The sequence below is a fragment of the Oryzias latipes genome, chromosome 1, assembly GCF_002234675.1.
Source record: "Oryzias latipes chromosome 1, ASM223467v1".
NCBI lineage: Eukaryota > Metazoa > Chordata > Actinopteri > Beloniformes > Adrianichthyidae > Oryzias > Oryzias latipes.
The window spans coordinates 15,445,158-15,468,109 of NC_019859.2; the positions used below are offsets into that span (position 1 = coordinate 15,445,158).

General features: G+C 41.0%; 2 protein-coding genes across 3 annotated transcripts; both read right to left on the bottom strand.

Moving 5' to 3' along the window:
* Positions 1-2,464: 2,464 nt before the first annotated feature.
* On the bottom strand, positions 2,465-5,662 carry LOC101169519 (early growth response protein 1-B). The gene is made up of 2 exons (XM_004065908.4): positions 5,270-5,662; positions 2,465-5,036 (listed from the first exon to the last, which is right to left on the bottom strand). The coding sequence occupies exons 1-2, from the start codon at positions 5,421-5,423 to the stop codon at positions 3,709-3,711; spliced, it is 1,482 nt and encodes a 493-aa protein (XP_004065956.2). The 5' UTR covers positions 5,424-5,662; the 3' UTR covers positions 2,465-3,708.
* An 11,060-nt stretch (positions 5,663-16,722) lies between these two features.
* On the bottom strand, positions 16,723-22,869 carry mogs (mannosyl-oligosaccharide glucosidase). 2 transcript variants are annotated; one of them, XM_004065889.4, is made up of 5 exons: positions 22,759-22,869; positions 20,865-21,222; positions 20,053-20,276; positions 19,631-19,824; positions 17,228-18,998 (listed from the first exon to the last, which is right to left on the bottom strand). In XM_004065889.4, the coding sequence occupies exons 2-5, from the start codon at positions 21,211-21,213 to the stop codon at positions 17,228-17,230; spliced, it is 2,538 nt and encodes an 845-aa protein (XP_004065937.1). In that variant the 5' UTR covers positions 21,214-21,222; positions 22,759-22,869. The 2 variants fall into 2 exon arrangements, with proteins under 2 accessions (XP_023812992.1, XP_004065937.1); XM_023957224.1 differs by lacking the exon at positions 22,759-22,869 and having other exon boundaries at positions 16,723-18,998; positions 20,865-21,213.
* Positions 22,870-22,952: the final 83 nt, after the last annotated feature.

The following is a 22,952-nucleotide window of genomic DNA, read 5'->3' on the forward strand; positions in this document are numbered from 1 at the left end:
GAGCAAGAGCACAAAGTACAAAAAATTAGGTCCTTGAAATGTTTGCATAACGAGCACCTTCTTGCTGCAGTGGTTCTCTTCTTTTTAATCACCTGCCCTCTCCAGACCACCTACACCCTTGTTCATGATCAGATACAGGACCGACGGGCTGCTGCATGATCCGAGGAATTAATCTGCTAAGCCTGATTGCCATTACCGCCATGCGATTATGCACCTTGATTACCGAGCCCACCCCAAGGACCATGATGTGCCCGGGTGAACATTTCAAAGTTGCGCATAAAATTACGTGGTGATTACCCCACAATAGATCAATTCACATGCGAAGGAGACTGTGTGGCCATATAGACTGTCTCAAGTAGAACTGTGATTATTAATAGGCACTTGAGGTGACCTGCTATCTGAAGCTTGAACCATTAAGACTGCCTGTGATCATTCATATAAGCAAATAAATTCATTTTCATACCTTCTGAAAGTCATTATTGGATTATTGTCGTAGAGGAAGAATTGTTTAGAGTTCAAGGATGCATGAAAAAAAAATACTGAGCTCTTCACAGACAACTTGTCTCTCGCAGGCTGTGGACGTTTAACGACAGCGCAGTTGGAAATAGGCTTGCCACTGAGGATTGCGATATGCTTCACTTATTACCCTGCATCATATAAAACCTGTGGAGGTCAGAATTTTTTTCCTCCACAGTTGACGGAAAGGAACAGGAGAAAAAAATGTATTATTAATGTGCTTAAATAGAAAAATAGAGTGTGTTAATACAGATTTAAGACATTTTCCTTTCCACTCTGATGTCAAATTTGTGTTTATTTTGTTCTTAAATTTAAATTAGTCATCAAAAACCATCCACATTTTGAATTGATAAGATATGAAGGTGAAGTGACGTAGTTTATGGTTTTCTCTATAGACCATACAGACAGACTCACTTGGATAAATAACCAAATGCCAGAGCATTGATGTTAACATATTTGCATTTGTAATGGCCTAGGAAGGATTTAATGGACTTGCTATGCCACCATTCACAGTGATCAACGTTCTTAGAAAGCATAGTTCTTGGTACCCGCCCTGCACAATCACTTAATGGCTTTGGCTGTTTTGCATATCCACAGGAGAAACAAAAACCATAAATGTCAGTCAGGGAAGAAGAAAAAAAACAACAAACTATTGCACATCTTTTGCCTTTATTATAGCTTCAGTTAAAAGGTTTTGCCGTATGGTAAACATCTTCAATAAAGACCGGTGAAAAATGTACCGCTGTTGCAGAAACATCAAGGACCATTTTACAGTATGCAAATGTGAATTTGAGATTGCAGATCCACAATTGCAGAAATTCCATCAGTAGCCAGAGTTCAATACCTCTTCAGTCTTCAAGTATGTGGATAATGGTCACTGTGACTGAACATCGCTGCAATTCAGTCTCATCCATTCCTCACTGGACACCATTTGGCACTAAAACACCCAAAAATAAAAAAAACAGATAGAGAAGGGAATGTGTGCCGATGCCGATTTGGGTCTGCATTACTGTATGAGATGATGAGTGATAGACAGGAGAAGATGGGTACATACTATTCACAGTGTTCCATGTGGCAGCTTGCATTTTCACGCTGGTACAGTATGTTTGTCAGCTACAGGCAACGCAGGCACTTACGCACTGACGTGGGCAAGCATAGTAGTGTTCTGCCAGGCGACTGCGTCACGGGCACATGCATGTCCTGCATACTGCCGTGGAGACCCTCTAGTAAAGCCTTCCAAAGACAGATTGAAAGATCTTGACGCCCAACTATGAAGCAGGCAGCCGCACAGAGGCCGATTTTGAGTTCATTCTTGGTGTTAACAGTCTCCGCTGAAGTAGCATAAAGATATAATACATTTTCAAATTAACTATTCATTATTTTCAAAATGTTCTTTTGTTTGATTAAATCACCTACATCCCCATATCTAGAAAATTTGGAGTAAAAAAAGAGGTACACACAAGTGAAGGAAGAAGAGATTGCTTCACTGACATGACAAGAAATTGGCCCTTTTAACAAGATCACCATGGCACTCAGGGTGTCTACCTCTACATGTGTGCCTTGAGCAAAATGTCCAAAAGGAAACCCTTTAATGTGCCTGAGCCTGATGAGTCACAGGGAGAACAATGCCGTTAGGGCTGCTGCCAGCTTCTACAGGTGGCCTGTTATGAGATGTATTTTGGGAAGTGACACAACCAACTTAGTGTTTTTAAGATTCCAGCACTCAGAAACAGACTGAGTAGAAATAAAGGACACTTTTAAACATCGTAAACCAGACAGAAAACACACCGATTTCAGAAAATGTTTATTTTATTCATAAAGTTTTCATAAAAATACCAACATCAATAATAATTTAAAGTACTGTAGAAAGTGTCTATGTACAAAATCTTGAATTGAACAGTTAATATAACTTAAGGCGCATCAAATAACGTCTTTTTCTTTTCTTTTCTTTTTTTGCAATGGCCTGTTGGTAAAAATTTCACCAACATTAATATATTTTTACTTGTTTTTTTACTAAAGTAAAACATTTTGTGTACAATATTCCCATCAAAAAGACATTACGAGGTCAAACCCTTTCCTTTTCCGACATAAAGTCCACAAAAACTCGCAGCAATGTGTGCTACCTGATTACTTAAAAGCAATGTTTGTGTGATTTGCAAGCCTTTTCCAGCAAATAGAAGTCTGTACATTCAGTTGAAAAGCTGTACCACAACTGGAGTGTGTTCCCTTTAAAATCAGTAATTCAACAATTAAAAAAAAACTCTCATCACACCAAAAATGGGAGGACGTGCAAAGAAAATGTCTCGAAATATCAAAGTTTCACATTTAAAATATTGTTACGAAACAGTAGCCCTCCATAAAAACCAAAAGACCTCATTCATGATTGATTTCACATTTCACTTTAAGAAAAGGACACTAGGAATATACCAGTTTCAAAATATACAGTCTCCTAAAAAAATACAAAGCAGTACAGTGATACAAATCTATTTATTTTTCCATTTATGATAAATCTTTCACAACTGTAATAATCCAAACGATTGGAACACAACACAAAGACTAATGACAGGAAACACTGACGGCCAAAAGAAGGAGAGGAAAAAACAAACGTTTTGTTGTTCAAAGGTGGACAGCTTTATGGTCAAACACCTTTACTGTGAAGCAAAGGAGTAAGCTTAACAGAAGGTTATATTCCAGTCAAATAATAATAATAATTTAAAAAACTAACATAAACATGCATCTTAAGAAATATAGTCTAAACCCATTGCTCTAAGAATGCTAAATGCAGAAAATAAGAATCCTAAATGGAGTTAATAATAACATGGTTCTGTAAGTGCAATCCATCCATGTTCAAAGGCGGATGGATGGAGGAGCTGTCCAGCTGAAGAGGTGCTGAAACTGCAGTCATGCAATGCAGAGCTAAGGTTTGGCTCCACTGAAAAGCAACAAGTCTCTGTGTAGCGGTTCCCCCACTTTGACAACTTGTGCGCGGCTGCGGCAAGAAAGGCAGGAACTGTGCTCCTTTCTCCTCTCTGCTCCTATAAAAACTCTACACATCGTGAGTTGTATTTCCAGACAAAAGCTGCTCAGAGGTTGACTGGTGGTCACCTGGCTTGTCTTCCAAGACGGACAGACCCAGAAGGCCCATAAATGTGCGTGTGTGTGTGCGTGCGTAAATGGACACAGCTCCCGTTCTCATATCCCCTCCGGTAAAGAAAATGGCCACGCGCCGCCGTTCACCTGCGGCTTAATTTCCATTTTCTCCTTTTGCTTCAGGTGCACGCGTCCGTGCCGCTTCCTCTCGTCACTGCGCGCGAAGCGTTTGCCGCACACGTCGCATGAGAACGGCTTCTCGCCGGTGTGAGTCCTGGTGTGGGTGGTGAGGTGGTCGCTCCGACTGAAGCTGCGCAAACAGATGCGGCACTGGAAGGGTTTGTGGCCCGTGTGAATGCGGATGTGCCGGTTGAGCTCGTCTGAGCGGGAAAAGCGCCGGTCGCAGCTCTCCATCGGACAGGTGAAGGGTTTCTCTTTGGCGGGGCCGTGGGAGGCGGCGGGGCTCTTCCTGGCCCGGGGGGGCTTCGTCGGACGGTTGTTGTAACTTTGTGCAAAGGAATCTGGCATCAGGGAAGAGTACAGGAGCGAGTCTATTGTGCTCGGGATGGCTGGTGAGATGTACAAAGAGTCGCATTGGTTGGATGGCTGAGGGGGCTCGGGGAAGGGTTTCATGTTGGAGAGTCCCACTGGGGGTGGGGGGAGGTAATTGTTGTAGAGGGGACTGGAGTAGCTCTGAGAACAGGTGTCGGAGAAACAGGGCTCCTGTTTGATCCCCCCTTCTACTTTAAACTCCATTTCTGGGTTGGCACAGATTGGGTGAAACGTGTCTAAAAGGTCCTTAACATCCACCTGCTGGTCAGGGGGGAAGTCACTGGACATTGGGAATGTCTCCCCTTGGAAAGTTGACTCCAAACACTCAGACTTGCTGAAAGCTCCCCACTCATAGCAGCTGCTCTCAAACTCATTCTTGACCACCACTGGGAACGTGGCAGCTTCCGATTTTGGCTCAGTCTTCTTCGGGTTTGGAGCACGTGGAGACCCGAAGCTGAGCAGGGAAGTGGACGGATCTGGAACTTGGCTGCTGGGCTGATCATCCGTGTATCTCCTGCAATTCTGGTCCGGGGAGTAAACTGGGGGGTTAGGTCCGGAGCAGGTGTAAGGCTGCCTCTTCACGCCCGAGTCCCCAAAACTGTCGTCCCCGCTTTCCAAGGGCGCAGGCGACGGATAAGTTCCCCGACTGTTGCCGCTCTGGTGCACTTCTGAAAGTGGAAGCGTAGAGATGCCCACGATCTCCGTGATCATATTGAGGAGTGTTTCCGTGCTGCACGGCGCTCCCTGAGATGCCTCGACATAAAAACTGCCGGAGTAGGCAAGCGAGGAAGGGGTGTAGGTGTCTTTTGGGCACTCGCATGGGTTGAAGGCAAATTCCGAGTTTGAAGCCTCGGTTTTGAGGGCAGCGGGGGCTCCTTCTGTTAAATCAGAAATGAGAGAGGGGGGGGGGGGGGGGGTTAAAACTTTGTCAGTGCGCCTGTTCACAATGTGAAGTCAAATGGAATGCGTTACATAAACATTTGTGCGTATTTTGACGCACAGGTGACACTGAACAAAGCTGATAGTGGCACTCAAGTGTTAAATCTCCCATGCAATGTTGTTTAACATTTTATCATTTTCATGCATGAAGATCCATGGTGCTGAAACTCACCGTGGCCGAACTGGGCAGGTACTCCCCGTTCTCCATCGACGTACACCTCCTGGTTATCCTTCCGCGCAGTGTTTTCCATCAACGAGGAACTGCTGCAGTTCTCGAATTGGGGGTGGAAAGAATCTTTCGAATTCAAATCCATATTGTTCAACATAATGATGCACTTAGAAGTCCGTGCGTCCCAGGGAAAAAGGTAAAAGGGAAATATCAAACAGCACCGGTTTTCTTTATCACCCCTCTCTGCTGATGGCTTTTAATAAATGATCCAGATGATCCGAAATGACTTTTTTGTTTGTGTTTGTTTAAAAAAATAAAAAATAAGGATAATCCTTTTCGTCCCTGCTCCTCGGTTGGTATTTGCTTGCTGTGGATTTCACAGCAGCGACTTCCCCTTTCTCTCCTTATATACACTTTGGCAGCTCCCTCAGCCCTCCTCCCCATTCATCAGCTCCAGTGAGAGGATTCCCCGCTGCGTGTAAACTTCATGCCCATATATGGACAGAGGATGTGACGGAGTCCCGTCCTCTCCAAAAATCCTTCCCCTCCTCCCAGACTGGAGAGATGGAGACTGACGTTGCAACAAGTGGCGATCAATGCAGAGCGCCGCTCCTGTCCACATTAAACGCTCGTTTTCCACACAAAATACTGGTTTAAGTGGATGCCACAGCTTTTTTTAGTGGCAAAACTAACATTTTCTGTGCGTTTAAAATGAAGCAGGAACAAATGTTTGGGGAAAAACGAGATATTGTGGAAAAAAAGGACACCTAACAAGTATTTGTTTTTAGCTTCTTTTAACCTTATTTGAAAAGCAAATACAATTAAATAAAACATTTAGCAGATGTTTTTTTTTTAAAAGATTGGAGAATGTAAGGTTTAAACGTCAAATACATGAAAAATCAAATTTTGATGCAAATATGTTTTATAAATATCTGCAAGGCTGGATACAGGCATGGGGAATGCCAATATCCAGCCCCCCACCACCACCACCTAAAAAAAAGATCTGATGGCCTCAAAAATCCATGATTAACTAAGAAATTAAAAATGACAAAAAAAAAAAACACAGAAAAAACAAAAATAAATATAACGTAAGGATGGACAGTCAGACAGATAAACAAACATGCATAAAAGGAAAAATGTAGCTTTAGCAGTGTCCTGCCTGTGCCTGTCCCAAGCCCGGTAAATGTAGAGGGTATATGTCAGGAAAAGCATTCAACATAAAACGTATACGACTTAGATATATGGATAGATTAAGTGATTTGATGATGGTATGCATTTTAGGGGCTATGACAGCCCATACTCTCAGCACACCCAGACTAATGGTTCACATGCACCCCACAGTGCATGTAGCCATAGCTGACTTAATCTTGGTCTGAATGTCTTACAGTTTAGCAGAAAAATGAAGCAAGACAACATGTGTAGTGTCTCCTTCGGAATACAATCTATAAATATCAACATTTTCTTTTTGTCAAAGATACATTTGAGAACCATCTGCATTGCATTTCTTTCAACTCCACTCATCCTGTCTTTTTCTGTTCTCCAGACTGCAAGGTCTGGATCTGTTTTGTTTCCTTTCTTTCCAGCACTCTTCCAGTCAGCTCACAGTTTAAATTTACTGTCTCAAATTCATTTACCCTCGAGGTTGCAGCTGGAGATGATGGTGGCTTTTACGCTCGAGGCGAGCAACTGCAAAGCCCAGTCTGAACGAACTCCTGGCCTTTAAAAGCATGGAAGGGAGTCGATAACACCCCTGAGGTGTTCAGTGGTTGAACCCAACTGTTCACATGACATTTCAACCCCCAAAGCATTTTTTCCCTCCTTTTCTATTTCGCATCTGTTGCTGGGTGCACACTGTGGTCACACTTCCTATTACAAAAAGTCGATACTCTTTCATAGGACGTTGCTGTCTGCAGCAGACCTCTGGCTCTGGCTGGAGGTTCAGGACCATGGACAGCGCCGGCGCCGCATTCAGCGTGTAAACACACATGAACCAGGAGGACGCACAAAAGCCTTTCCTTTTTGACTTCATCCTGAATGCTTCCTGTAGATCTGTTCTCTGCTGAACAGTCTTATTAAATCCAACAACGAAACCACACATAGGTGTGCAGAAAATCCTCCTAAAATGAACACAACGGAACACAAAAATCCTGTTTTTTTTAATCAATTTTTATTTATAATTACATACTATAGCAGACAATCTTTTGAAAGAATACAATTTATACAGCATTTGATCAACTCTTAAATTTTTAACTTCAATGTAAATAGAAAAGTTCTTCCATAAGTGAAACTACCTCTTCTGTGACCAACCATTAGTTTCAAGACAGCTTTTTGACTAATTTCAGCCTTTGCTTTCCTTCACCAGGTCTGACAGAAATTCAGCAGACATTTTAATGACTGATGTATGGCACAGATGACCCGGTTCCATCCATAAATGCTGCTGTACGTATATAATCATGATATAATGGTCTGACACTGATGTGGTTGTTTTTTTCTGTTTATTTTTCTATGTTAACCTTTCTCTCTTGATCTGACATGAAAATGAAAATATGCGCTTTTAAGTTTGTGCACGCTTATGTTTCAGGCTCTGACATGTGCTGGTTGGCGGGTATTCTTTCAAAACATCAAATTCATGGAAATATTTGTCACAAATAATCCTCACTCTATAAGTAATATGAAAGTAAACGCTTACTAATAGGGGAGGATTAGCTTTATACTGGGGAGGAGACAACACACAATAAACAGTTTATCAGGGTGGCTGTTTATATTTATTCTCTGAAACGTTTTAAAAAATAAAAGACTTCTTTGGATTGGAAAATGTATAGAAACCATTCGTTTGATGCATTACAAAACAAACACACTAAAAATCTAATGGTTATAAATAACCCAATTGGGTTGTTTTTAACCCCACTACAAGGTTAAAAAGGGACTAAATTATTTATGGGTTATTTTAACTATGGAAGACAAAAAAACTCAGGAAAAAAACATAAATTTGGTTAAAATGAAGCCACTATAACTCAAAAAATTAGTATTGCTCCAAAAAGTAACCCAAAGACATATCCCAACATGAATAACCCAGAAGGAGTAAATGTTTTAAGAGTGCAAGCCCACACTCAAAAAAAAAAAAAAACCAGAGATTACATCCATGTTTTAGAAAGGTTTAACTCTTAATTAGAAGCTTGTAAAATTCCAAATACTCTCTACAGTTTTGTCTTTCTGATAATAAAAATGGTTAAAATTAGATATGCCTTTTATGACAACACTAAAGCTGCCCAGGATTCTTACAATAGGGGTGAATATAGTCCAATACAACTCGGCAAAGCTGAATTTTATAAACCAGAATTTTTATTGTGTTCACATAAAACCTTTATAAAAACTACATACAAAGATTTTTGGTGTAGAATCATTGACTGGTTCTAACAGATTAAAACAACTTTTGACTCTAAGTGGAGAAGAAAAGGCTGTGTCTAGTCCCGCACTATTGCAGATAAACATTATAAACAGCTTGCTCATACCAGTCTACACAAATACTATGTTATTTCCATCAATAATGAGCCTCAGAAAATGTATCAAAGGATCTCTAAGTTGCTACGCTGTCATCTTTTTAAGGCAAGGTATGATAATAGCATATGAGGTCTTTTGCTGCAGCTGTGACATTCTCCGGAACAAATCGTTTTCACCTCTGCCGTGCACTCTAATTCCAGCCCCAAAGATGTTTAGCTTTGAGGAACTGCCTTCAAGTAATCCAGAATCTATTAACACCAATCTGATCACACAGAGTTCAGATCATGGGATGCTGTTATGATAACTGCAGTGTGGCTAACCTCCCCTCCATAAAATGTCATTGACTAAGTAATGGATTTACGTAATGTTAGCACTTACTGACATTTCAGTGCCAGGCCGGTGTTGTACAAGTTTTTTTTTTCTTTTAACAGAAAAACGGCTTTTGTTTAATTTCTGAATATTTAAGGAGACAAAATGATGGTATTTCTGAGGGAATTCTGAGATAATGCCAAGAAAGCCAAGTCTACATTAAATAAGAAAATTGACTTTGGCAGAAGTTTACAGTGTAAGGCATTAAATATTGTTTTAATTATTCCAAAGGAACCCAAGGTGACATCATTGTAACAAAAAAACATATGTGTTCCACTTGTTTTGTGGTATTAATTCACATAATTTTATTTTGAAGGAAAAATTGGTCTCCGTTCTTATTGGTTAAAGCATACCTTAGTGAGATGAAGCGGTAAACATACTTAATGTCTATTAAAATTAGCACAAAAAGCAGGTTCTACCAATCTGTAAAATATTTTTGTGACTTGTCAAACCTCATTTTTATTAGGAAAGAAAAACATATTTGAAGGTTAAACTGTTGTAAAAATGCATTTTTATAGTGGAGAAGTCCTTGTGCCACAAAGAAAAGTAGCCTGTGTCTGTGTCACTGTAGCCCACTGACCTTGGTATTTTCAGGTTCAGTTCTGGACAGGGAGTGGGAGGTAGAGGGTTTTTTTGCAGGTGGAAGGGGAAGGAGCAGCAATGAGTGACAGTCTGTGAGGCTGTAAAGCATTGGAAAACATGAATGTCTTCTTACATTTTAGCTCTTAATACTTTTAATTAAAAATCTACATTTTTCTGCTTTACTGAGAGTCCAGCAAAAAAACTAAAAAAATAAACCAAAAATCATTTAAGTAACGATAAATTTAAACTAAAAAAAACTAAACATTTAAAAACACTGTTGTTTTTTTGTTTTTTTTAAAGGAAATGAACTGAAGCATGCTTTAGACTGATGTTACGTAACAAAACTATTTTTTTATCGTGTTATTAGGGGACCACATTATATTTGATCAGTGCTTTAGGATTAGGGGTGTAACGATTAAATGACTTAAACGATGAATCGATTTATATTCCTATGATCTTACCAGATCAATCACAGTAGCAAGTACCATCACAATACACAACATATGTTGGCAGCAAAAGATAATCAATCTATCATTCCAGTCCAATGTGTGGAAATACTTGACATATGACCATGCAGTTTGGTAGAATGTTCTAATAATGTTCCCTTTGGATTATTTTTTTAGGTGGAAAAACCCCAGTAAAAAAAAAAAAAAAAAAAAAGGAAAAACCCCAGTGGGCTCAACTTTAAGAAACTAAAATGTGAATGGATTTGCCACTAATTCTTGTTTACTTGTTTGTTTGAACATATATTTAATTTACAATTGATTATCTTGCAAGATATACAAGGAATGGGGGAAAATGTACCTACTGTTTAGTACCCAGGTATTTATCTCTAAATCACTTGTTACACCCCTGTCTATTTGCTTGTAAAAGGATGTAACATAAAGGTTAAAAGGAACAAATGAAATACCTAAACGACTCAAAAACTCTCACATACAAACCCAGGCTGAAAAATAAACTGGGAATGTGTTCACAGAAAAACTCAAAACTACACAGAACAACAAAACGGGGGTCCAACAGATGATGTGGCAGTATTTAAACCCTGAGCTGGACGTCCTCAGCCACTCAGGCGTTCCGAACAATTTGGGCTCCAATCTGCACACAATCTAGAAGGGGAAGACAAAGAAAGATAGAACCTCCCACTGCAGCAGAAAACAAAAGAAAACCGGGAAGGGGGTCTAAGGGCAGGGATGCCAGTTTAGTTTAGTCTGTTTAGTTAAAGTTTTAGTATTATTCTATTGAATTCTATGCATTTATGATCCTTTTTGATTGTATGTTTACCTTACAATTACCAGTACGAAGCCCACTGAGACGACTGTTGTTGTGAATTTGAGCTATATAAATAAAATTGAATAGAATTGAACTGAATGGAAGAAAACAGAGACGGAAAAACATTCCAAAAAGTTCACCAAAAAAACAATATGACAGCCACAGCCGTAACAGTCACACTGGTGGAGTTTTTGGCTAAAGATGTCCTGGATCGATTTCAGGTCAGTGAATCGGATCGAATCTTATTGTTCAAAATGAACCACGTCATCAACAAATTGTTGTTAAAATGAATCATAACACGCCCATTTAAGATGGATAAATTTGACTTTAGGACTTCTGAAATGTTTCTTGTTGCCAACCAATGAGAAGCTTCATCTCATGCATGGATTTAAAAGGAAAATTCAATTCAGCGAGCAGAGAACTTCCTCTCCTTCTTTGTATAGAACCAGTGTGAAGTCTGGACTGCAAGACTGAGCTAAAGAATTTCACCCATTATTACTCAAAAATGTGTTTGATATCTAAAGTATTGCTCCTGAATGTCTCAACGTTTGGCACTCTGTCAACCAACCATGCAGCCCACACTGTTTTAGGGTAAATAATAAAGAACCTGGAATTCCACTGAGATGCAGAGGCTGCTCACTAAAAAAAAAACAAAAAACAGGCAAATTTGAGAAGTTATAAACCAAATGCACTACCAGACCTCCAAAGAAAATCATTTAAAGGAAAGCATGCTTTTGCCAGCATCCTGGAAGTAATTAAATGAATGTAAATCACAGGCCTACAGCAGACTCATTTACATTTAGCCTCTGGTGCTGTGCTGCACTTTTGATTAATGTCTCGCGAAGAACATTTTTTTGGATCAATACTAGTAAAGCCAGGCCTGAACAGAGCCTGAGAAATCTGTGTGCCTCCCCCAAATCACATTCTGACATGTCTCACAGCCAAATCTCCCCCTGAAGGCGTTAGATGAGGGAACATCTTCAATCTAAACCTGAACACAATGAGGCCCAGAAGAAACCGCAAAAATGGATTCGAAGAGCTAAAACCTCAGAAACCTCTGCCGGAAACACGACTTTCTATAAATATGAGATACTCGCCTCGGCTGCCAAGTTCGTTATTTTCTCTCTGCCTGACTCTCCCTTTCTGTCATGTTGGGCTCTGCATGGTTATATATACTGCATCACCATTCAAACGCTGGGCAATAGAAAGGGAGGGGAAAAAATAAGAAAAATAAAAGAGGCGGAAGCGTGGTGCTTCCATTGGAGGAGCATCTCTCACCGGCTCCTCTCTTCCTAACCCACTCCCTCTGAGAGTGGGAGTGGGTTAGGGAAGCCCAGTACCAGGCCCCGATGCTGCTACCGCTGCTGCTGATGCTGCTGCTGGTGTGGCAGGTTTCCCGTGCGATCCAAAAATACTTTCACGCTCGCCCACTTTGGTCCCCAGCCGCCTGTACTCTTTGCTTCTACAACAGGGATGGGTGAGAATCATACTCAGCTCTCTGATCGTGATTGCGGAATGCCCCGGTGTTTTTGTAACCATGCCCCCAGACTCCTCCACACACAGTGCACTCCGCACGGCTCCTACCTTGCCCTCTTCTCTTCTCTGCTCGATCCATGCTCGCAGCGCTCTCCCGGTCCATTTTTTTTGGATCTGCTCCAACTGCTGCACCTGGTGTTACCTAACTGCTTGGCCATTTTTCGAAGATGCATAATATTTCTTCTTTTTTTTAATGATCTGATGACTGTTTTGAGACATTCAAATGGAAAAAAAGAAGAAGGAAAAAACACCCCAGTTATTAACGCTGGATTGCAGCAGAGTCAAACATACATCAACATTTACTCTAAAGCTCAATAAACATCCACTATCACAAACAGCATGGGACTAATTGCACACACTTTTGACCAGCAGAAGTTAACAGGTCTGCATATTCTGGTCTCTGACTCATCTGCACCCACACTAATTTCTATTTGCTGCTCTTTCTCATAACCGAATGACAATGTTTATGAAAAGATGTGTTATTAATTAGTGAGCATTGTTTTCATCACCGCTGCAGCTGATGCCGCTGTTACACTAAAAAGCCATGCAAACAGATCCAAACAAATAGCCATAAGAGTAGACATGTGAGGAAACAGATGAAGAATGTTAAGAGCTTGCAGCTAACAAAAGTAACTATGGAAACGGCCAGCTCTACATTGCACTAGCTTCCACAGCTCTCTCCAGAAACAAAAACTGTTGGGCTAAGAGCGAATCAGGTAAAGACAAAAGATCCCGGGTGAACCTATTTATAGTGGGCCTTACATAACATACATAGACCTATGTTGGCTGAGGCAAGTTTGGCACTAAACGCTTTGCTTCGAGGAGGGTAACAGCAGGCTGTGTGGAGAGTGTTTACATCCTGGAGCAAAATTTCACAGCAACACATTAGGTAGAAACAACCATCAGTGTGGATCATGATGCTCACCGCTTCCAAACAGGGAGTCAGTCTTGGTGTCCTGATGCCACTATAGTGTCAAAGACAGAGTTCCTTAAAGAGGATTAAATAACTCAGCTTGAGGAAAACGCACACACAAAACAAGTGACAAAATGAACATTACGGCTGGTCAGTCTGGCTGTGCTGATTCTTCACATGGACACACATTGACCTGATGTGGCCCCTGACATCTGTGCTGAGACAATATAAAATATAGAGACCGTGTGAGAGCCGCAGGAACGGTGTAATGCACGAACAGCCATCACAGAGAAATACAGCCTGCCAACATATCTTAAATCCAAATTGAGCCATTAGCATAATTATCCTCTTATACTACTTTAATTCCAAGTAGCTCTCCATTGAAAGTAAAATGATAGCTAAGTTGTATTGAAAAAGCCACTTTTCCACTCACAAATGCCTTATTAATTAGCTCCCTCTAGCATACCTGCCCGGTAATTACATTCAATACAGCAGTCAGCACTGGGAGCTGGGGGCCACACCGAGACAACTTTATAATTACTCCGCACATTTATCATCATTTCAAAGTGTAAAGAGGAAAAACGTGGACATTGTTTGAGATTCCTGTCCAGAGCGCTCACCTGTCACCCAGCAGACTTATAGGAGATCATGTTTAGGATGGGATAACATGATATGCAAATGACCACTGACTCATCTGTTTATTATTCAGTCGCATTAGTTAGCTCTGGTGTTTAGCTATTATCCCATCTCCCTGTGAAAAAAGGGTCTTGGGTGAGGGGGATGGATTGCGCAGTGAGTGCTTTAGTCACACAGATCGTCCTCACTCTTCAAAGAAATAAATGCATTTTTTCTTTTTCTTTTTTGACTGCGGTTGTATTGAGGGGATGTGGAATCTATTTCCTCTGAGAGGAGCAACACAAGGCAGAGGATATGGCTCATCTGTGCCCCAAATCCCTGGATCCTTTGCTCTGCGTTAGCAGGTCACAGAGGTCAAACAATGATTTTGAGTCTCCTACAGGTGTGCCAAAAGCACAGATTTCATTTTGTTATGGCAAAAACTTGCTTTGGGAGGGGGGGTCAATACTGATTGCATATATTATTTCCGCAAAACAAATGTTTTTGCAGCTTTTTGCAGACACATTTCGTTTTTTTTTAACAATCTTTACAGAGGCCTTGTTGATCATAATGTCCACATTTGTTGGACATGGAAAAATCTCCAACTGTAGATTGCAAGGCATCTGGTAAAACCACCAGCTTCACAGCCTATCTGCTGTTCTGCTAACAGAGTCCCTATTTTTAGCCACACAACCTTACAGCACCATGCCTTTCCCTTCAACTATACAACTGCGCATCTAACCCATTCAAAGGATTTCTGAAAAGTCTACAGGCTGGAATCCAGCGGTCATGTACACATGCCGAGTGCCCGCATCAGTGATCTCAGTACCAGCTTTTTGTGTTCTCTGGAAAAATTATTAACAGGAACGCTGCTACTGTATGCCCCAGAGTGAGATTGTATGCCAGCATATGTCAAGGAGTGAAAAGAATTTGCCATCAATGTACTTCATGCCTTTTGATGTGGGGTAATTAAGCACCAGGCTCTCACACAACAACTGCGCTCCATGGAAACCGTGAAGAAAAAAAAAAAAAAAGGAAAAAAAATTGACGTCAGCTAGAGGCCTTCAAATGTGCCATTTGAAAAAGGAAAAATGATACGGCTGTTGTACTTAAGGTCACAGTGCTGCAGCTCCCGTCTGCTTTGAGTGACAGAAAAGGCGACGTCTCTATTGCACATGACAGGGCTGACTAAAAGCTACTTCAATACTTTTTTATCACCTGGAGAACAAGAGAGCTGCAAACAGAAAATAAGGCTCTTTAGGGTTGTTAATGTTCAGTGATGCTCCAGGTTCATCGCTGCACTATGCTGGGCTGATAAAAGATATTTACCAGTGTACACTGAATTGTTAGAACATTTTAGAAGAGATCCTGGTTTGACTTTATTGAAATGGAATAGGTGCTTCTTTAAAAATGTCATTCATTAAAACAATGAAAACAAATAAGGGCCGTGGAATTTTCTGTGTGGGTTCCTAATACTAACCAAAACACATGTAACGGGTCGCGTATTTAAACCATAAAACCCAAGTATTTTCTTCTGGGGTTTTACAGTTAAGTTGTTTTTCCTGTTTTAGGTAGCTGCAATAAAAATAACAAAATAAAAAAATTGATTTTTTTTTTAAATTTGTTTTTATTAAAAGAGCAGCCAAATTGGACCCTGTGGGTTTGCCAGTTTAAAGATTCCACAGCTCATTTATATTCTCATCCATTTTTTCTCTTTCGGGGTGACGGGGCTGCCGGAGCCTATCCCAGCCACTTTCGGACAAGGCAAGAGATATCCTGGACAGGTCGCCAGTCTGACGCAGGGTCACGATCACACACCCATTCATACTACATACTACTACATTCTGCTCACATTACTTTGAGCAGAATGTGAGGGACTTGAATCAGGGGAAGAACTATATCCGTTTTAAGGTTGATACAGTAAACAAATTCCCTTTAAGTAAAAGTTACGAAATGGAGTTTTTGAGATATTTCAGTAACATCTAATCAATAAAACAGCTTAATTGCTAAAGAAAAGTAATTGCCAGCCTGAAAGAGTCAACAGCCTAACTTAACTTCAAAGACAGTCACAAGGTAATTCACGCTGAATTTCTTCATTTATTCAAATCTTCTTCTTCAGATACATGTCACACAAAATTATATTAAGACTCACTCCAAAGAAAATCATGTTTTTATCATGTTCTTGTGGTTTTTTCTTCACGACTGGGACATACATTAAAAAAATCAGCTTAAAATTGCATTTCTGAGTATTTCTTTATCCAAATAATTCTGAATCAGGAGCAGACAAAAAAATGCAGTTGGAAAAAGCTTGCAAGTGTGATGTCGAAGCTGCTAGAGCAGGGCACAAGCTTTCTGCTCCGCTCCATTCTGATTGAATCCACTTGCAAACAAGTAGATCCATAAATCTCTTCGTTTTCCTCGTCTAAGTTGGCATCTGGCTCAAAACTTTACGGCTGCATAGCTCCAATACTGCTTGGTGTTGTAGGTTGGTGTTGTGAGGGCTGTAAGCTAGCGGGAGGTCGTGTAAACAGATGGATGTGGGGAAGGGAAGGAGCCCACAACTCAGAGGCAGATTTCTAATGAAACACTGCCGCTCTGCAAAAACTATGTCCTAGAAAACAACACGGTTTTTTAGACTAAAAAGACAATCAAATTAAAAGACCAGTGGGAAGGTTTTTACGATTTTTTTTAAATTTTTTTTATTTTCTTTTGACAAAACAAACCCAATGTCACAGAAACAAGCATATCCCCCTCCCAGTCAAAGCACAGGTTGTGACATAAAATATGTTGCCATTTAATTTGTCAATAAACAATACAATGGCCGATGTTCAAGACGGGAAGAGATATTACAGAATAGAGTGGAAAAATGGCACAACTACAGATAATGACCGTTATTTGTCAAACAGAAGTAGGACTTGACTTACTTCCCAAAACAAACAAACCAAAACAAACTAAGAACCAGTTCTTGTAATACCGTTGACAGCTTTTGCATTTCACTCTTGTTAAATCTACCCTCCACAAACCCCCAATGGAATCTGTTGTATAAAAGAGAAGAGGGGACTAACGAAAAGATGGTGAACATTTTTTAGCATAGTCTGTTGGACCATATTGTAGCCATTAACTTTGTCCATATAAATAAAGGCCATTATCTGAGATGACAAGGATTTCTGTAGAAGTCAGTACTGCTCAGCCATCATTAGGACGGTCAGGGAAGACCAGCCAGTGAAGGGGTGGCTTCCTTGGCCCTTACCCGTGCTGTCGTTGTACTGCTCCCAGATGTACCCTGTTTCAGCATACTGTCTAAAAACATTATTTATAATGTTAGTCCTGAGTTCCTCATAAAGAGCAGCTGCCTTCTCTTGGTATGGCCCTTCTACGTTGCTGTAGTGGTGCAGGGCTCTGACTGCCAAGTAGTTGATGTTGATCCACACGGGCCCCCTCCAGTAGGGGGCGTCATGTTCCGTATTTCGCTTCATATACAAAGGGTCAGCTTTAGACAGAGAGCGCAGGCCGTAGGGCGTCCACAGCTTACCGGGGTCTCTCATGTCTCGGAAAATGTGCTCCAGTTTGGGCGAGTCCGGCTGCAGGATTTGCAGAAGGAAGGGAAATAAGCTGATGTAGCCCAAGGCGTTTACGAACTGCAGCTTGGGGACTCTGCGAACGGAGCGAACGAGGCGAGTCACCGGGAACTGATGACGCGGTTGTCCTGGAGGTACGTACACCTTTTCTGGCTGCAGAGACACGGCTTGTGTGTGGTTGCCATAGTCACTGAAAGCTTTGAGCTGTTCAGACCAGTGCAGCTCATCGAGCAGGTTGTTATCGCTCAGCACATCGTGTGTGAGTTTGTAGTCTTGGTAGTCCTCGCCTAGAAGCTGAGCTATGCTAGCCATGACGCCTGAGGACAACGCCATCCAGCAATGTAAATCCACGTGCCGTTCATCCACTGAGGGGTGTGACGCCCGTGGGTAGTCATCTAAGCCAGAGGTCAAGGTTTTGGGGTTAAGGAAAAGATTGGTGTCCTTATCACGCCCGCGCCAACGGTAAGAATTAGGTCGAGGCCCCTTCTGGGTGGTGTTGTACCATTCAAACCAGGTTTTCAGCCTCGGGAAGAGCTGACGGAAGAAAGGCAGCGTCGGTTGTAGCGCTGCGTCATCTGGGTGAGAAGCGAGCTGCTCAATGAGATCCTGAAAAACTAGGAAGAGAGTGGGCGGGTTTGCATTTTCATTTTGCTGAACAACAAATTCTGCCGGCACTTTGCTGCGAGCCTCATCCCCAAGAATCTGCTCCCGGGGGATCCAGCCTTCTATGTTCATTAGGTCAATCCAGTGGGCGATAGCCTCCCTCGTTACCTCAGGATCCCACTTGCTCAAGAGCAGCTGGTGAAAGCCCTCGTCCCACAGGAACCCCCTGGGAAAGAAGGAGCGCGAAGGGACGGCGGTGAATAGAGCACCTTCAGGGTACAGAAGTGGGTACTCGTTGAAGGCCGACTGTACCACCGACTGGCCGTGAAAGTAACCCAATCCACCCAACATGTTGCTGAGAGCCGTTTTGGCAAACTTTATATGCGCCTGACTGAAACCTTTGCTTTCAAGCCCAAATATGCTCTCAAGCTTAGCATTGAACTCAGCTTTCCTCCTCTCTAGCTCCTGCGTCATGACAGAACCGACCAGCTGGTTGGGACGATCGAAGAAGCTTCCGGACTCAAACAGAACTTCAATTTGGAAAGGTAGCTGGACGGTCACCTGGTGAACCACAAAGTCGCTCTCTGTCCTTGAGTCTACCGGCTTCTGCTGGTTTGGATGATGGGGAGGCTTGTAGGTGTCTACCCCAAAGTAATGCCTTTTCTCACCAGAGGGGGGGCTGTAGACAAACCTGCGGTTCAGACTGAGCTTTACAATGTCGGTCAGCTTCTCCAGGCCAGGAGAGACCGTCTGAAGGTGGTTGTAGCTGGAAAACAAGAGCCCAGTGATTAGCGCCTTGTGCCATTTACAATCTGTGTGTGTTTTGAAAGCAATGCTAATCTGTAACCTCAGAAATCAAGCTAATGATGAAGAAAGATAAATCCTTCAATTTTATCTATATCACACAAAAGCCTAAAAAAATAAGAAGAATGAAAAGTTTCTCTTGGGAGACTGGCACGTTAATGCCAAACTTAATTTTAAAAGTGTTATTCTGAATATAAACAGAAACTTGATTAAACAGCATCTGTGATGTCTTATGAGGTCCTTATGAACGGCTCTTTCTTTAGGTTTGAAAAAGTTGAAGTCCTCATATAATTAACTGTTCAATAACATGCATAAACAATTAAAACTCCCATCTACATCATTTTCTCTCAAACCGCAGTAATCGCTGTATGCTAACCTAACTTATTGTGAGCGATTCTCAGCTTCAGGGCTGCAAGTTCATCTTTACAGATCACCAGATTCTAGAGGTGAAAAACTCATATAATTTTTCTTTTATTTGAACATTTTTTTGTCTACTCAAGGTCAACCTTAGCAATTGTGGAACTATACCAAGGTTGAGCTCGACTGAATAGACTACATGTAACAGTTTGTAATTTTAAATGTCTTTTCCACTACCTGGCATATTTAGTGCTGGATAACTCCCCAGTGACAGGCTTCCTGAAAGTGATCTTAAAGTTCCCAAGCTCCTCTGAGACGCCGGTGATGGACCCGAGGCGATTTCTCTCCTCCATGTGTCCCCGCAGTGAGCCCTGTGTGTCTGCCGCAGCGTAAAACATCAGCGATATGACTGGAGCTTGGGGAGCAGAACTCTGGGGGATCAAATCAAATGGAAAAATGTACAGTTTTGACCCATATTAAACTTCAACACTGTATTTTCCAGACAATAAGTCATGGTTATTTCCATAGTTTCAACAGGGGATGATTCCTTTCTTCTTTATTATGCATTTTTGGCTGCTGTGACTTATAGTCCGAAAATTACTCTAACTGATATTTTTGGATCTGCAACTAAAGCTGACTGAAGACGGTTAAAAACGAACATGTTGTTTGGCTGTGATCCTCCAGGTCCAGTCTCCTCCATGATGTCCTCCGGCCCTCTTTACAAACTCTGTGGTTAGCGTGAAATCGCCATCTCGAATTTCTTGGACGCCAAAAGTGAGTCCGTCATGCATCAGCCAGCCGTATCCTTGCAAATGGTCCCCCTGCTCACAAGTGTGTCTTAGATTCACGTCGAGGTCAGAGAACTGTCGCATCCACATCATGCCTGCAGAAACACAAGCACAGACTTAAAGAGAAGCATAAACTAAAAGATCATTTGATTTTTTAACTATTCTGGCTTCAAAGCTGCAAGAAGAGTTTCCAGCACTTCTAGTGGTGCAACTGCAAGAGGACTTTTTGGCCATGATGGTATTTTAGCAACAGTTTATACATGTAAAAAGTCCTTAGATATAAAAAATATCTGCTGCCCAAAATACAAATTTCTTTCAAATCACAGCATGTTAAAGGAGGAGATCTGCCCGGTATAATACTTTGGTTATTTATATAAATCAAAACAATTCAAAACACACATTTCAAACGTAAAACTAAATGTTGTATTCATATTTCTTATTTTAAATTGTGCATAATTTTGTGTTTATGCATACTTTTTTATTGACAGTTATCTTACCCTATAGAGAACTGCTTATAAGTTTTTGATGACAAAGAATTGTAATTCTTCTCATAAAATTTTAAGTTTTTGAAAATGATTTAGTTAGAAGGAAATGGTATTTATTCAAATCACTCATCTTCTCTGTAAAAATGAAATCTCAAAGTACAGTTTGCTTTAACCAGCTCTTAGATGCTTATTGCCTACCTGTAACAATCGACTTGGGGCTCCTTGTTTTCATCCCAAAGTAGACCTGGGGCCTGTATGAGCCCCAGAACCTCTCTGGAGAAGCCTTGGCGCTGGTGCTGCTGGCGTTCAGGACCCGAGGTGCTGGATGCAGAGTCACCACTCGCTTGGCCAGACTGGATCGCATGTGGATGGTGTAGAAGAACCAGATGAGGCTGAATATGCAGAGGCCGATGGAGATGTTGATAAAGACTTTTCCGATGTCGACTTTCTTTTTCTTCTCTTTGCGGTGAAACACAGCGGGTTTGTCATCTTTCCTTGGAGGGGGAGGAGCTTCACCGGTCACGACCCTCTTCCTCTGCCTGCCCATCCTGCCCTTCTGTAAAATTGGGGGGGAAATAATCAGCTCAATGTAGCATCAAGGGCACTGACAGAATATTGTGCCACAAACATAAACATAATTACTCAATTGCCATTTGGAATTAGACAAGCAAATCTGAATATTGAAATTAAATAAAAGAAATTAGTGATGTAGCACCGTTTGTCAGCCTTTCAACTCTTTTCTTGGTAATTACATTTTTTTCAAAAATTAGGTGATTGAAAAAAAATGTTTTTCAATAGAATCAACTTTTCCTTAATTTCCTTCCTTTTAGTAAGAAAAGCACTTTATAATATTATGAAAATGTTTCTTGTGAAATAAAACTACACATTTTATGAAATGCAGCTGATTAATGCATTTTTTTCTCTATTTAGCTAAATATTCAAACAAAAATTAATGTTCTAATTAAGAGCCTTTTTTAAATATCTTTCTGTAATTTTAAAAATCCATTAAATATTCACTAATCTCGTTTAAAGACACGCCACACATCCACTGACATGTTATAGTATAATACTGTATTTTCATTTCATTTTAGATCCCAGATTCTTATCCATTTGATTACACAGCTTATGGATGGTCCTCTTTCATTTATTAGAAGACAAACATTCCAAATAACACACAAATAATAGGACGTTAAATACAGATGGCACAATGTGATAGTAAACTTTGAATTATCTTGTTTATTTGCTTTTTCACAAATGTCTTGGGAGTTCTATTGTCTCTTTAAAGTGTTTTAAAGCCGCTAATTCTAAAAAAATAATTTTCTTTTCTCCACTGTCTTGCTGATGTTTTAATGTTACTCCTGTATTGCATGTCTCTATATCTAATGTAGCTATTACATCATTTTTAATGTGCCAAACGGTTAAAGCTTAATTGAAAAAATATTATTTCAACAATAAGGACATTCTGAATTTTTTTTTTAAATCACTGGTGTTGACTTTTATTCTGAAAATACTGACAGGCTACATCTTTCCATTTGCTTCCTTGATCACATTTTTACAAAGCTGCAATTCAAGTCTAATGTAGGCTACTGTTATCACTTCCTCTATGAATACAATACAATACTAATTTTAATAAAAATGCTTATGTAGAAAAACAAAAAGGCTGCTAAAGGTTGCATTGATGCCATTTTGTATACATGTTCTGGGGAATAAAGTAAAAAAATACAATGGAGCCACCTGAAACAGCAATGAGTTTGTTATGATTTCACGTCCTAAGCTAAGAAAGAAGGCAACATTAAACTTCTGCAGTCTCTGGTTGCGCAAAATGAATAAACACTGCCTCCGCATTAATCTTTTTTTTTAATGCCAGATGTTTGCAGATCAAGCACTGAGAGCCAGGTTACACTTTCAGTTGGTGAGTGGCTGAACGCCTCGCCAATGATCCACCTGTCCTGTCAGGCTGCTATGCTAATGGTAGCTCAGACACGCGCCAGCGCCGTTGGCGACATTTGCTTCTGGATAGTTCGGCAGTTCGTGAGGAGCGGGTCCGCTTTACGTTTCCCGCTTCGTGTTCATTGAGCAAATAGTCACTGACCTGTCCAAAGAACCAGCCTCAGCTGTTCATGGTCTGCTCTTAGCTAGCTACGCTCGCTAGCCACTTCCGGGTTCCTTCTGATTTCATCTGACGTGTACCTCGCTGCGTGGCGTCGCGTGATTACGTCACTGCCTCCGTGGTCCCAAAACGCTTTAAAAATGCTGATGTGAAAATAAATAATTAAATAAATCAGC

Coding starts and splice junctions, on each gene's coding strand:
- LOC101169519 (XM_004065908.4), bottom strand. CDS start 5,423: ATGTTGAACAATATGGATTTGAATTCGAAAGATTCTTTCCACCCCCAA. Junction 5,037..5,269: donor ACCTGCCCAGTTCGGCCACG/GTGAGTTTCAGC, acceptor CTGATTTAACAG/AAGGAGCCCCCGCTGCCCTC.
- mogs (XM_023957224.1), bottom strand. CDS start 21,213: ATGGGCAGGCAGAGGAAGAGGGTCGTGACCGGTGAAGCTCCTCCCCCT. Junction 20,277..20,864: donor CCCCAAGTCGATTGTTACAG/GTAGGCAATAAG, acceptor GTGTTTCTGCAG/GCATGATGTGGATGCGACAG. Junction 19,825..20,052: donor GGATCACAGCCAAACAACAT/GTTCGTTTTTAA, acceptor TTGATCCCCCAG/AGTTCTGCTCCCCAAGCTCC.